This window comes from Rattus norvegicus, chromosome 16 (assembly GCF_036323735.1).
Source record: "Rattus norvegicus strain BN/NHsdMcwi chromosome 16, GRCr8, whole genome shotgun sequence".
In the NCBI taxonomy this organism is placed as follows: Eukaryota; Metazoa; Chordata; class Mammalia; order Rodentia; family Muridae; genus Rattus; species Rattus norvegicus.
In genome coordinates this window covers 75,622,156-75,637,152 of record NC_086034.1, presented here as the reverse complement: position 1 = coordinate 75,637,152, position 14,997 = coordinate 75,622,156, and the positions used below count along the sequence as shown (strand labels likewise).

Genomic DNA, 14,997 nt, shown 5'->3' with positions numbered 1-14,997 from the left:
AACAGAGCAGAATCAATTCACTCCGTACCTAATAGAAAGAAAGTGGTTTGCCGCCAAAAAGTACTCTTTTAGTGTATCCAGAAATATGTTAGAACTTTAAAAAAAAATGTTTCCAACATCGTGTTCAGAAATATGCTTGACTGGAAAGAGAAGGGACACCTGTTTGTCATCAGTTCAGCTCATGAACTGACTCAGTCTGTCCCTTGCTCTGTGGGTGCTTGCTGGTGGTCTTGGAAAGGACCTCCTCTAAGTCAAGGGGCAGGATGCCTTTCCAAGTCTTTGGCTACTGGGCTAGTTTCTGATCTCTGTATACTTTGTGTGGGATACAGAATGGCTTTACCCCACTACACATCGCCTGCAAGAAGAACCACATACGTGTCATGGAGCTGCTGCTGAAGACAGGAGCCTCTATTGACGCAGTCACTGAGGTAAGAGGAGAAAGAACGTGTAGGTGTGCTTTCAGCCTGGGCTCCCCTCCATTGCCTCACTTAGTTACTCTTCATAGCTGTGTGTGACTGCAGGTGTGCAGGTGTGCAGGTGTGCACGAATGTGTGTGTGTATGTGTGTGTGTGTGTGTGTGTGTGCGTGTGCGTGACCATTTCCTCTAAGGGCTGGATAAAGAGGACTTTCCAAAGTGGGAAACAGTCATTTGAGTTGTAAAGTGGTTAACCCTTTTCTGCCAATGCTATCATCCCTGTAGCCATTTTCCTAAAAACAAGCCCACCTGGTCTAAGTCCGTTTTCTCAGGAAGCCATTTCTAGAGCTTCCCAGCAACAGAAGAGCGTAAGATACTGTGGCTTGGGCTTCTGCGTGGGGAAGGCTCATGTTCAGCACACTCCTCTGTCTCTTCTAGTCTGGCCTGACACCTCTCCATGTAGCCTCCTTCATGGGACACCTTCCTATTGTGAAGAACTTATTACAGAGGGGAGCGTCACCCAATGTCTCCAATGTGGTGAGTTCCCGAAATGATCTTCGATCAAAAATGTTAAAAAGATATAAGATATAACATGTAACATCATATGTCTTACATAATATATAACATGTAACATTGTATATGTTACATGTTACTGTCTGAGGGCTTTTGGCTTTGGTCCACAGCTCTGAGGGGATCTGCGGAAGGGGGAGAGGGGTGGTTTCTGCATCTACAGTAATGGTCTTCTCAGGGTAGCAAAGGCAACTGGTGTGGGTGAACATTCCTCTCTGTTGATGCTCCCCCAGTTAAATTCGTTACACATCTGTCAGTCTTTGGAGTTTTATCTTGGAACTTCTATAAGTGTAATCTGGAAATGCATTCACACATCTGAATATTCGTGAGCTCTGAGGCTTACTCTCACCAGTACCTAGAATCCTGAGAGAGGGAAAGAGAGACGAGACAAAGACTTGCTGGACAGCTCCAGCTCTTGAAGAAAATCCTATTGAACCCAGGCAGCTATCTGAGTTCAGCGTGTACCCTTGGCAACCCCAGCATGCGTTAACGACTGTGTGATGTTGTTGTTTTGCAGAAAGTAGAAACCCCATTGCACATGGCAGCCCGAGCAGGGCATACAGAAGTGGCCAAATATTTGCTCCAGAACAAAGCCAAAGCCAATGCCAAGGCCAAGGTGAGCTCTGCAGACAGGAAAGGGAGGTTGCCAAGGAGTAGGCCACCCCAGCCTGCTGAAGGAAGCCATTCTCATCTGTAGCCTGGGGCTCAGAATCATTGTCACCCCCATTTCAGTCGCACTGAAAGCTTGGGTTCTGCTTTGTTGGAGTTCTGTGAGGGGCAGAGGTCTCTTTGTGTGTAAGTGGTGCTTCTGTAGAGTAACAGAAGCCCAGAGAGCAGGGCTGGCCGGCAGCGTTTACTGGGCTAAGTGAGTAGATGTGGCTGGAGGAAGGGAGGAAGGTGGAGCCACCAGGGGAAATCAGGCAGGCATCGCTCGATCTGGAAGAGGAGAATCTTCTTTTGTAATTCAGTAACAAATAAACCGTAAGATCAGCTACCAAGTCTGCAAGCTGACCAGCAGTGTGGCAAAGACCAGGTCTCTATGAGTGATGGGTTCCTTGGGGTTCCTCTGCTTGGACCCGGTAACAGGTACCTCCTCTATGCAGCCAGAGCACCAAGAGCTACACCTGGACGTTGCAGAAAACAGATCAATGGCTGTCTTTCCCCTCTGGTGGTTTAGAGCCCCACAACCGCTGGCACAGAGAACATCAAAGTAGAGTTCAAACATAGACAAGCATTCCAGGGAGGAAGAACCTGGGAGACAGGGCTTGTTTGTCCCGATAGCAATCGGTTTACTGAGTATCTTTTCTGTGGCCAACAGTTCCCCTGGACCCTTTGTGTCCATTAGCTGCTTGATCTGAACCCTAGCCCTGTGAAATGTTACAATTCCCACTTACAACTGGGAATTGTAAGAAGCTGAGCCTTTGGGCAATTAAGTAACAATAACCATGAGGCTGGTGAGTTGTAAGGACTGAAGGAAGTAGAGCGTGTTAGTTTCTGTAAGTCAGAGACTGGAGGAAATCCTAGATCTTTTTATTCATTGCGAGTCACTTGCATGGTCTGGTCCTCACCTCCCGCCCTGTGGAATAAGACAGAGCCGGACTTGGGAAGGTTAATGGGTCCAGTTTTATGCTTTCACCCCGCGGTCCAGGACGACCAGACACCACTTCACTGTGCTGCTCGCATCGGCCACACGAGCATGGTGAAGCTCCTGCTGGAGAATGACGCCAGCCCCAACCTGGCTACCACTGCTGGCCACACACCTCTGCACACCGCAGCCCGTGAGGGTCACGTGGACACAGCCCTGGCCCTGCTGGAAAAGGAGGCATCCCAAGCCTGCATGACCAAGGTACAGCCACTGTTCTGATTCTTAGAAAGCAACAGACCTGAAGGGTTGAGCGGCCCACTTGTGATGGAGATACCTGGAGAGCTGAGAGAGGAGGATTACCTGAGCCCGGAAGCCTGAGCCCTACCTGTAAGACATAGCAAGACTGGTTCTCAAAAAACAAACTCCATGTATTTTTAAAGAAACAATAGGCTGAGGGATCACCATATAACCTTCCTTGTGGTCATGGGACACTGTAGGCCTGTTATGTCATCTGCAGAAAGGGCACAGTCAGTCTCTGTTCCAACCAGGCTTCTTCCGTCTCTCCTGAAGCAGCTAAGGTTCTAGACATTAGCTGTAGACCAATCAGACAGGTTCCTGACATAGGGGAAGGCTCAAAGGGCTCAAGGGCTGGGAAGCAGCTTGCCTGAGGAGCACTTCCCCGGCCTGTGCACTCTCCCGAGCTACAAATGGTAATTGACTAACTAAATGGGTAAGAACCAGTGGGCACGCCTATGGTCCCAATGCTTCAGAGAAGGGAGCAAGGCAATCTGGAGTTCAAGGCCAGCCTGGGCCACTTATTAGGTCTGTCTCCAAAGGAAAAAAAAACAAAGTAAACAAAAGAGACAGCCCACTGCCTCAGCAACTATTTGAGAATATCGGAGGCAGCTTTCTCTTGTTTCCTATTAGAGTTGCCCAGGTTGTACTGAGGGGGGCTTGTAGTCCCTCTTGCAGGGTTCAAAGTGCTCAGGTCGTCCTGTCCCATTGGCATTCCCATGCTGGTTAGGGTAGGAAGAGTCCTAACCATGCTTTCCACTGGGGCAGCAGCACTGCCTTCCAGGGTCCTGACAGCCTGTGTTTCTCCTCAGAAAGGATTTACCCCTCTCCACGTGGCTGCCAAGTATGGGAAGGTCCGGCTGGCAGAGCTGCTGCTGGAACATGATGCCCATCCCAACGCGGCCGGAAAGGTAAATTTGAACTCTCCTCTCCTCTTGGGTTAGAGGAAACGGGACAGAGTTCCTCCACTGGGAACCGCCTCTCTTGCCTGCACAGACTTCCAATGAGAACGGTCTCTAGATAAAGCCATCCTGACAAACCCCCTGTCCCTTAGAAGGACCCGGTACCTGCTCTGAACAAGTGTGATGACTCCATGGCCCATCTCTCCCATGGGGATGAAGGAATGGTCCTAGAACCTCCTCGAGCTGTCTCTCTCAGTGGCTCTCCTTCAAGACTGGCTTTAGGCAGATTATTTTTAAATTACTTCTTTTACAATTGTGACTGTGGAACCCAGCTCCAAGAATACACGCTAGGCAAGCTCTCTGCTATTGAGCTACGTCCGCAGCCTTCAATTAAAGAGATCTGTTTTCACTTTTGTTGTGAGGAAATGAAACCTGGGGTTTGAACATGCTGGCAAGTGCTTTATCACGGAACGATAACCTCTGGTTTTGGGTACTTCCTGTGAAAGCCGTGTTGTACACTGAAGAGTCGATCCTGGTTGACTAAATGGCTCCTTGCAAATGTGGAGCTGTTCATACTCCTCTCCTTTGTCACTCTGCAGAACGGCTTGACTCCCCTGCATGTGGCCGTCCATCACAACAACTTGGACATTGTCCAGCTTCTCCTTCCCCGAGGTGGCTCCCCGCACAGCCCTGCCTGGGTAAGAAGATCCCTACCTGCTTCTGTCTAGAGAGATGGTTTTCAAGCCTCCTAATGCTGAGACCCTTTAATGCACGTCGTGTGTTATGGTGTGCTGTGTGTTATTCTTCGTGATGTGGTAACCCCCAACGGGAAAATTATTTGTGTTGCTATTTTAATGATTATAATTTCGTTAGTGTTATGAATTATATTTGAAATATCTGATATGCAGGATAGCTAATACACTACCCCTGTGAAAGAGTCATTTGACCCTCAAAAGAGTAAGAACCCAGGAGGCAACCTCGGAGGTTTTACGTTTGACTCCATAAACACAGACGCCATCAACACACCTCAGCAAACACCAACTGCAGGATTAATGCTGCTCTCTGAGGGCTCATTGTAGGTGGGAAGTGGGTCACAGTCTCCTGACAGAGATCCCTCCCAAAGGTGGAATTCGATTTACACCCCACAAACACGTCCCCACCTCCATCAGCTACAGGGCAGCGATGCTCAGAGACCTAGTGCATGAGCGTCTTCCAGAGCCACAAGCCTTGTTTCAGAGATTTCACTCTGTGGGATTGGGACCCACTGAGTGTCCTACTCTGTTTTCCACGTGTTCTGGTGCTGGGGACAGTGGCCTGGAGGGATATCCAGGTCCCCACGAGCTCTCTGGACCTTGAAGCAAAGTCTCCTCTCAGTGTGAGGGCCACTCTGGTTTAGTCTGATGTTTGAACAGAGACATTGTGATGGAGAGGAACCCCTATAGGTTCTGCATTGATGGCATAGTTGGCTTCTGAAATGGGCTTCCATGACCCTTGTGGGACCAGGGAAGGGGAATCCAAGACCACCCCCCCCAACAAAGAAAGTAAAGTTTATGTCTGTGAGAGGGAGGAGAAGACTGTGAGACTGGTGGCCAGGAAAAGAGAGTCAGGGCCAGCATAGAAGAGACATCCATGGTGCCTGCACTGGGAGCCCTTCCCTCTGACGGGACAGCCTGAGAATGATTTAGTTTCCATGCTGCCCACTCTGAGAGACTCATTCGGTGGGTCCCTATGACGTCGGTGGACAGTGCCAGTCTCACGTATGACCTCAGTCTGTTTTCCCTGCTCAGGGTAATGCTCGCCTCACCTCACGGCATCTCTCTCCTGCACACACAGCATGTCTCAGGAAGCTCTGTCCCTATTCCTGCCTCCTGTGGTAGTGAGCCCAACGTCATCGTACAGAGGCAGCCAGCTAAGATGTTGACTTACTCCTGCTTCTAAAAATAAAAAGTCAGACTCTCCTCCTCCTCCTCCTCCTCTTCCTCTTCCTCCTCCTCCCCCCATCCCCACTTACATAAAAGTAGCTGGAGCCACGTTCATGATATTTAAAGAGAGCGAAAGGCAGCTCAAAGCCTGCACAGATGGGGTTTGTTTCCATGGCAAAAAATAGTTTCCAAAGTAGTCTGGCAATTTTGTAGAATTTCACAGCAAATCCCTTTGTACCCAAACCAAACTCTCCCCTTCTCGATCTGATGCTCATGGATTCCCTCCCATGTGCACTCCTTCCCAGAGCTTATCCCCTTGGGGAAAGGAGCCTTTTACCGGCACATAGCCTGTCTGACCGCTCCCTGACTCCACAGCCCAGTTGCCATTTCTCCTTATCACCCACAAAAGGTCACCAGCCCTTTAATACCAGTTTGGGGGACGCTCTGGTGGGTTGGTTCATGTTCTGAGATGGTCAATGACTCATATATTTCAGTCTAACCCAAGGTGACCGGGAAGGTTTTGCCATCTCCAGGGCAAGCTTGCCCCTGACAAATCAAGGCTGGCTCATGCCAGTGTCTTAGATGCCCATAGCCGCCCAAGTGGCCTGGGACTCCTGCTGGAACATCCATGGGTGTACTGCAAATTTCTCCAATGACTGTACCTTGGGCATAGGGGAAAAAAAAGCGAAAAGTCCTATAAGTCTTGCCCTTGTTTCAGTATGACATCTCAATCAGAAATGTTGGTGGACCCTCAGTAAGACAGTGGTGGTAAGTGAAAGTCCGGGATGGCTGGAGGACCGCTGGCCAATGTAGGGAAGCACTTGTCTGAAGACAGTTACACGCAGTAACTCTCTGCTGTGTGGGCTGAGTGGGCATGGGTCCAGGAGATCATGGCCCTGGAAGTCCCCTGGCTTGGAACTCCTTCACTTTGAACATTCCAAGGCCTGGCTACTCAACGTGTGGTTCATGGACCAGCCCCTCAGCATTACCTGGGAGCTGGGGAGGAACTTAGGGGCTCACACCCGATCTAGACCTTCTAGATCTGATCTAGACACTGCACACGGTCTCCAGTGCTATGCAAACACATCACAGTTCAAGAGGACCTACAGGGTCAGCTGTCCGATGTGTTGTATTAGGTAAAGCACATTACCTCTCTCTCCGAGAATAGCTTCATCACAAAATAGGATACTAATGCAGACACCTGCCTCACTTACTATAAATGATTAGGCCAATGCTCCAATAAGACCATAGAAACCGTTTGCAGCAGAGTGACCGACTGACCCACCTGTAGCCTATCTTACGCCTGCTAGAGGATGAGGAGGTTTACTCATAAGAGAAACCCAACCTCTGAGAAATAAATAAAATTTATTTCTGGAAGTGGTGGTATGCCCAGCACTTAAGAGTCTGAGGCAAGAGGACAACCTCAAGTCTGAAGCCTTCCTGGGCTATATTGTAATTCCAAGCCAGCCTGGACTACACACTGAGATCCTAATAATACAGGGTGACATAGTTAACTGGTTAGATCAGCACTTGTCATTCTGTCCTACCCAGCAGTATGTGACAAAGTCACCACACACAACTGTCCTGTTCCCGTGTCTTACTTTTGGAAAGCACTTCCTTCCTTGTAAGTACATAATTATATTTGGCACACCAGAAAATTTTAGAAACAAACAAGGCAGATACTTCCTCTGCCTTTAGTAATATTTAAAAATATGCAAGGAATTCTAGGTAATGGAATATTGTCCTGGGTTGCAGCTGGCTTGAAGTAGGACCACCCCGCATCCTTGAGTCCCCCCTCCCCCCAGCAGACCCAAAGAGCAACATTGTGCCCAATAACATCAACATTTCCTTTAGAAAGTTATTAACTCTTCCACAAGACTCTCCGAGGGAGCTCTGTCTGATGTTTTAGCTGTGGGTCTCTGCATCTGTTTCAGTCAGCTGCTGGGTGGAGGCTCTCAGAGGGAGGACAGTGGTGCTAGGCTCCAGTCTGCAAGCATAACGGAGCACCATTAGTGGTGTCAGGGATTGGTTCTTACTCACGGGATGGGTCTCCTTGGGCCAGTCATCAGTTGGCTCTATCTCCCTCAGTCTCTGCTCCAACTTTGTACTTCTTGTAGGCAGGACGAATTTTGGGTTGAAGGTTTTGTGTGTGGGTTACTGTCCTTATCCCTCTACTGGGAGTCCTGCCTGGCTACAGGAGGTGACCACCTCAGGCTCCATGTCCCCCACTGATAGGAGTCTCAGCTAGAGTCACCCTCACAGACTACCTTGGAGCCTTCTCATTCCCAGTTCTCTGGAGATCTCTCTCTCTCTCTCTCTCTCTCTCTCTCTCTCTCTCTCTCTCTCTCTCTGTTTGTGTGTCTCTGTCTCTCTCTCTCTCTCTCTCTCTCTCTCTCTCTCTGTGTCTCTGTGTCTCTGTCTCTCTGTGTGTTTGTCTCTGTCTCTCTGTCTGTCTCTGTCTGTCTGTCTGTCTGTCTGTCTCTCTCTCTCTCTCTCTCTCTCTCTCTCACACACACACACACACACACACACACACACACACACACACAGAGACACCAATTTCTGTTCACTCTTCTGTACCTCTCTCCCTGGCACTTCAACCTGTTCCCCGTTGTGGGAAGGACTGAGGGACCCGGATGGGATAGAGACTCCACAAGACCAACAGACTCAACTAACCCAGACCCTTGGGGGCTCTTAGAGACTGAACCACCAACCAAAGACTATACATGGGATGGACCTAGATCCCCCGCACACACACATATGTAGCACATGTACAGCTTCATCTTCATGCAGGCGTCCCAACAACTGGAGCTAGGGCTGTTCCTGACTCTGTTGCCTATTTGTGGATCCCGTTTCCCTGCCTAATCCTGCAGTGACTTGATGTGTCAGGGCAGATTGGTACCCAGGGGGACCTCTCTCCTCTCAGAGGAGGAGAGGGTTCATGGGGGAGGGACTATGAGGGGGGAACTCAGAGTAGAGGGGAGTCTGTGATCAAATGTAAAGTAAATGAATAAATAAATTAATGGGGAAATGAAAGTTTTAAGGAGAGCAGGACTGGGCAGTGGTGGCATACGCCTTTCATACCAGTACTTGGGAGGCAGAGGCAGGCAGATCTCTGAGTCTGAGGCCAGCCTAATCTACAGAGTGAGTTCCAGGACATGTGAGGCTACACAGAGAAACCCTGTCTTGAAAAAAACAAAGGGTAAGAGAAAAGAGAAATACATACCTAAGAGGAAATGTTAGCTTCTCAAGAAACAGCCATCCTGGGGTTGGGGATTTAGCTCATTGGTAGAGCGCTTGCCTAGGAAGCGCAAGACCCTGGGTTCGGTTCCCAGCTCTGCAAAAAAAAAATAAATAAATAAAAAATAAAAAAAAAGAACCAAAAAAGAAAAAAAAGAAACAGCCATCCTTTTAGGTTTTTCGAGTCAGAGTCTCACTCCGTGGCCCTGGCTGGCTTCAGGCCCACCCTGCCTCAGTCTCCAGAACACTGACTGGGATTACAGATGTGTGTCATTGTATATGTTTCACAGTTTCTTTTTGGGGCTCTGAGTCCTTGTTCGGGAGGGAGAGATGGGAATCTTTAACTCTTATCTACCTTGCCTTCAAGCTGGAATCTGAATCTTGCTTGGAAAAAATGTTTCCTGCTCAACAGCTCATCTGAGAAAGGTAGTTTAGTCCTAATGCGATGAAAGAGAACAGACACCTGCCAGCTCTGGGAGCCTGCAGATCTGGGAGCCTGCAGATCTGGGAGCTTGCAGACCTGGTTCCAGATGCCATAGCTTGTCTGTTTGCTAATTCATTAACACGCTTTCCTTGATGACAGCAGCCTAGCTCAGAGGCTGAGCCAGGCCCAGCCCTCCCTCTGTACCCTCGTGCCATACCTCAGTGATGTCATTACCTCAGCTGTTGGGTTCCTGCGCTCAACGGCCTCCTTTTGTTTCAGAATGGCTACACCCCTTTGCACATCGCAGCCAAGCAGAACCAGATAGAGGTGGCCCGCAGTCTACTGCAATACGGAGGGTCCGCGAATGCAGAGTCTGTACAAGGAGTGACCCCGCTTCACCTGGCTGCCCAAGAGGGCCACACGGAAATGGTCGCTCTTCTCCTGTCAAAGCAAGCCAATGGCAACCTGGGGAACAAGGTAAGGCCTTCTGAATTTGCCCTGCAGCTTCAATGTAGGTGTAGGCTTCTAGGCTAAGCACGTACTCACCAGTGCTCTGCTTCTGCATGAGGTAAGTGGGTGAGCTCCTAGTAACAGCTCTAAGCTACACCCCAGTGTTCCACTGAATCCACAGCTGGCTGGTAAGGTAGTGAGACCCTGAATTTTTGTAACCTTACTGTGTCATGGTGCCTTTCTGTACTCCTTTGAGGATCTTCAAGAAGACTGCCATGGAAACCCAGAGTCTATCTGCCCCGGTGTGGGCCAGCATCTCTATGTTGCTGTCATTATTTAAAAAATGGAATCTGTTATCCCGTGCTATTGTCGGCACCGTAGGGCCACATGGCATCTGCAGGGTACCTTCATCTCAGCGGCAGCCAGTCCAGTGTGGCATCACGGTACATCATCCTCTGGCCCCAGTGGTCTCTCCGCCTCCATAGCTAGCGGCCCTCTCCTGATTATCTCTCTGCCAGCCAGGAACTCTCTGGTCCCAGCTACCCAGTAAAATCAGGACACTAGAGGTCCAGCAGTGGCTGGCCTATCTTGGCTCCCTGTTGAGGATTCTGCCCACATTCCCAGCAACTGCCCCCTTCTAGTTATAGTATAAACTCCCAACAACGCGTTAAAATCTAGACTCAATAAGCTGTAATTTGGCAATCAGATTCATATGTTAAATTCTCAATCCCCAATACATCCACACAATAAACTCACAACCAATTGATAAAGATAAAATCCGCCCACCTATATAAGATAAATTGACCTATAGAAATCCACCCCTTATGAAATATTCATAACCACCTGTGGCCATTAAAGCACCCAGATCTGGGTCGTCCTTCTCTGTCTGTCTCCATCCTGATTCTTCTTCCTTCTTTCCTCTTCTCTCCCACCTTACCAAAACTCTGTCCCCGCCTTACTTTTAAACTGTCCAATTGTGGGCCTTGACCTAACTTGTGCCAGCCCTCACCTGCATATGGACATCAACCTACATCTGTGTGCAGGAGTACTTTGCATAGTTTGGTACTGAGTATCTACTTTCTGTGGTGGAAGATGCATTTTTCCTCAGTGCTATCCATCCTCTTTGGCTCTTATAATTTTCCCATGTAACAAGCCGGGCCGGGTGGCACATGCTTCTAGTCCCACTGATGCCAGTGACACAGAGACAGGAGAAGCATTGAAGCCCACTGACCAGCTAGCAGAAAGCAGTTCCTCAAAGGTAAAATGCACAGCTCCCAAAGACTGACACCGCGGTTGGCCTCCGACCCCTCAGACATGCACATGGGCATGTCCATCTGCACACGAACCCAAAGCGGACCTCCACACTGCATGATGTCACTAGGGACATATTGCTTTGTTTCTTTGGGTCCACAGCCTATCTAGTCTCAGGTTGTTGGTCACCCCAAGAACGGGTCAGGCACACGGGTTCTGTTTCATGAGGTGGGCCTTGAACGTAAACAGAAAGTGGTTGGTCACTCCTACAATGTCTGCGCCACCATTGAACCAGCATATGAGGCAGGCCAGTCGTCACTGTAAATCACAGAGTTTGTAGCTTGGTTGGCATTGCCCTTGAGCATGCAGACGAGTTCCTTCCAGACCTATAAATACCAATCAGTAGAGGTCAAAGGTCTAGTTAGGCATCAGCTTGACCTCTTACTCAATGTCGTATGTGACGTTGTCTTCACCAATAGGGACTCACCATTAGTTTGCAAAGAGGAGCCAATAGCTTTGGACACAGCCTGGGACTCATACAATGGCCCTTTGCCACCTGGGGCTTGTCTCCTCCATTATCTGGTGACTTCCTTTAGATTCCTTTTGACTATGTATAAATCTTAAGAAGCTTTTCCCAATCTTCCGAGCAGCCCTTAGTGTCAGTCTTTCCCTGCACTTCCTCCCTTACCCCACCCCCTCTATTTAATTCTCCCATTCCAGTCTCCCCACTGTGTCTCCGTAACTATTCATTCTATTTCCCCTTCCTTGGGAAAACCTCCTTCCTCCCTAGTCCCTCACCCTCTATTGTGATTACCCTCTATACAGATTACCCTCTCTATAGAACCTCTATTGTGTTATGGATTGGCAGGACCCATGGCTATCGAAGGCTTGAAAGCTAGCATGCACATATAAGAGAAGACATAGCACATTTATCTTTTGAGATCGGGGTTACTCCATTCAGGGCTATCTTTTTTTAACTTTATCCATTTACCTATAAATTCCGTTACTTAATTCTTTAACAGCTAAATAATAAATATTCCGTTGTGTGAATGGACCACAGTTCCGTTGTCCGTTCATCTCTTTGGATGTTTAGGCTGTTTTCCGGTTTCTGGGTATTATGAGTAGAGCAGCAGTGATCATGGTTGAGCAAGTTCCCCTGTGGTAGGATGAGGAGTCCTTCAGGTGTATCCCCAAGACAGGCATAGCTGGATGCTGAGGTGTCCACTCCCAGCTTCCTGGGGAACCACCACACTGAACCGCATGGTGGCTGTACACATTTACACTCCCAGCAGCAATGAAAAAGTGTGCCCCTTACGCCACATCCTCACCAGCATGACCTTGGCCATTCTGACAGGTGTAGCTTTGATTTCGATTTCTCTGATGAACCCTAACCCTAGTGTCTCTCAGACCTTTGTGTTTCATCTTCGTGAACTCTGATCAACTCTGTCCCCCACTGTAATTGGGTTATTAATTTTCTTGTAGTGGGTTTTTTTAAAAAGCTCTTTAGATACTTTAAATATTAACCATCTATTGGGTGTATTATTACTAAATACCTTTACCCATTTTGTAGCCTTCAAATTCTTGGGGGTTAACCACACCCACAAAAATGCAAGAAATAAATAACCCCAGACCAGCAAGCCTATCAAAAGAGCAGGGTGGGGAAACCATACCATAGCAACCAGATAAAAAGAATCAATAAGCATTCAGTATTAATGATCTCAGTTCACCAATAAGAAAACACAGAAAGGTTAGAAACAGGACTCAGACCCTGGGCAGCCTTAGGAAGTACAAAGGTAAGTGGAGTTATTTGATGGGGAGCCAGGGTTTGGATTCAGCCCATGGACTAAAGCAAACTTTTCCAACAGTTTTTGTACACGTTTCCACATGGCCATCCACACCTTGACACACCACTATCTGTCTTAGTCAGGGTTCCTATTCCTGCACAAAACATCATGACCAAGAAGCAAGTTGGGGAGGAAATGGTTTATTCAGCTTACACTTCCACATGGCTGTTCACCACCAAAGGAAGTCAGGACTGGAACTCAAGCAGGCCACAAAACAGGAGCTGATGCAGAGGCCATGGAGGGATGTTACTTACTCTTACTTCCCCTGGCTTGCTCAGCTTGCTTGCTTGCTCAGCTTGCTTGCTTGCTTTCCTTCTTTCTTTCTTTCTTTCTTTCTTTCTTTCTTTCTTTCTTTCTTTGCTTTTTTCTGGAGCTGAGGACCGAACCCAGGGCCTTGCGCTTGCTAGGCAAGCGCTCTACCACAGAGCTAAATCCCCAACCCCTTGCTTTCTTATAGAACCCAGGACTACCAGCTCAGGGACAGCACCACCCACATTGGGTCCTCCCCTCCTAATCACTAATTGAGAAAATGCCTTACACCTAATCTCATGTTGGCATTTCCTCAAGGGAGGCTCCTTTCTCCATGATAACTCCAGCTTGTGTCAAGTTGGCACACAAAACCAGCTGGTACACTATCCTCATGAGAAATCTGATGAGAAGTCCAAGAATGCGATCCTCTTACTCCCAGAGTGGCCCTCCATACAGTGGCATGAGCTGTGGGTCAGTGGTGGTAATTCATGCTTTCAGAAGCTCCAGAGGGCTTCCACATGCATGGTGCTCTCTCAGATGCTGCCTGCTCTGCCCTTGAGAAAAGCCAGTGGTAGCCTGTATCATCTAGATAGAGTAAGAAACCAAGGCACCTGTGCTTACCATGGAACTAACAATTATGACAATTGAGTCTTCATTCAGTTAATTTATTGTCTGTGGTTGCCAGCCCCAACCACTGCTTATTTTAAAATTTTATTGGAACTCAGCCATGGCCAGCGGTTTCCATGTTGGTCAGAACTCCTTGTTACCAACAAGGGTTGGCCGAGTCACAGTCCTCATATTAGCAGTCTGGCCTCGAACAGAAAAAGCTGCCAGACCCTTTCCTTAAGTTAGTCACCTGACATTCAGGAGGCCCAGGCTAGAAAAAAATGTTTACCAAATGACCAGCCAGATAGCTAGTTGGGGCTGCACAGACTTGGGGAATTCAAGCCTCCCAGCTCTGTCACTGCAGACTGGAATTCTCCGCTGGTTCAAACTGATGCACATCTGTTTCTGTTTAGAGTGGACTCACTCCTCTCCACCTGGTAGCACAAGAAGGCCATGTTCCAGTGGCGGATGTGCTGATTAAACATGGCGTCACAGTGGATGCTACGACCCGGGTAAGGCAGGCAACCCCATGCTTGTGTCTGTAACTGCTGGCTCCCTCCCTTAGCTACATTCTCCATCACAGTCCACCCAGGCGTACCGCCTCAAACCTCATACCACCACAGAGGCACGCCCTCACACCTTGAAATCGTCTCCCTCATGGAGACAAGAACCCTTGAGGATCAACACTGTTCTGCCTCTCCCCGAGTCTGGAGACACCAGCATTTATGATCACTGTAACTGGGGATTCTTTTAGTCTGCTGGGTCTTTGAGTCCGTCATAAGAACTTGGAAGGGTGTCTACCCATGATGTTAAGTCTGGTCTCACGCGTGTAGTTAGCATGTGAGGAACACCAGGATTTCTCTGAGTTGCTCGGAAGTACAGCTCCTTTTATGCCAAGATCGTGTCGAACGGGGTTTCCCTTTCCCCTCAAGCTTTCCGTGGCAAAGAGCCCTGTGTTGTGGTGCGAGGGTGAGTGTGTGGTACACAAGCGCACTGCTCTGTGCAGTCGGCAGTGACAGGACGAAGTCACAAAAAAAAAAAAAAAAAAAAAAAAAAAAAAAAAAAAAAAAAAAACCCAAGACATCCAGAATAAGAAACTGGCAGTCCAGAGGGAGAACAGAGCACCTCCAGCCGGTGGAATAAGGAACTGCGTGGAAAAGGAACACTGGTTCCTTTTGTGTCAAGAAAACTGCCTTAAGTAGAAGGGATGTGGGACACAACTGGGGTAGAGTTTGCCTAGCCCTG

At 48.5% G+C, this 14,997-nt stretch overlaps 1 protein-coding gene across 28 annotated transcripts in view; it reads left to right on the top strand.

Moving 5' to 3' along the window:
* Ank1 (ankyrin 1) overlaps positions 1 to 14,997 on the top strand; it is a 178,641-nt gene that overhangs the window by 120,312 nt on the left and 43,332 nt on the right. For all 28 annotated transcript variants that reach the window (XR_005494624.2, NM_001395568.1, NM_001395562.1 and 25 more), the window contains exons 11-18: positions 330 to 428; positions 854 to 952; positions 1,503 to 1,601; positions 2,634 to 2,831; positions 3,677 to 3,775; positions 4,366 to 4,464; positions 9,632 to 9,829; positions 14,166 to 14,264. Coding sequence is in view for 27 of the 28 variants with exons in the window: in NM_001395568.1 (NP_001382497.1) it covers positions 330 to 428; positions 854 to 952; positions 1,503 to 1,601; positions 2,634 to 2,831; positions 3,677 to 3,775; positions 4,366 to 4,464; positions 9,632 to 9,829; positions 14,166 to 14,264 (990 nt within the window). In the remaining variant the exon portion in view is untranslated. The remainder of the gene's footprint in view (positions 1 to 329; positions 429 to 853; positions 953 to 1,502; positions 1,602 to 2,633; positions 2,832 to 3,676; positions 3,776 to 4,365; positions 4,465 to 9,631; positions 9,830 to 14,165; positions 14,265 to 14,997) is intronic.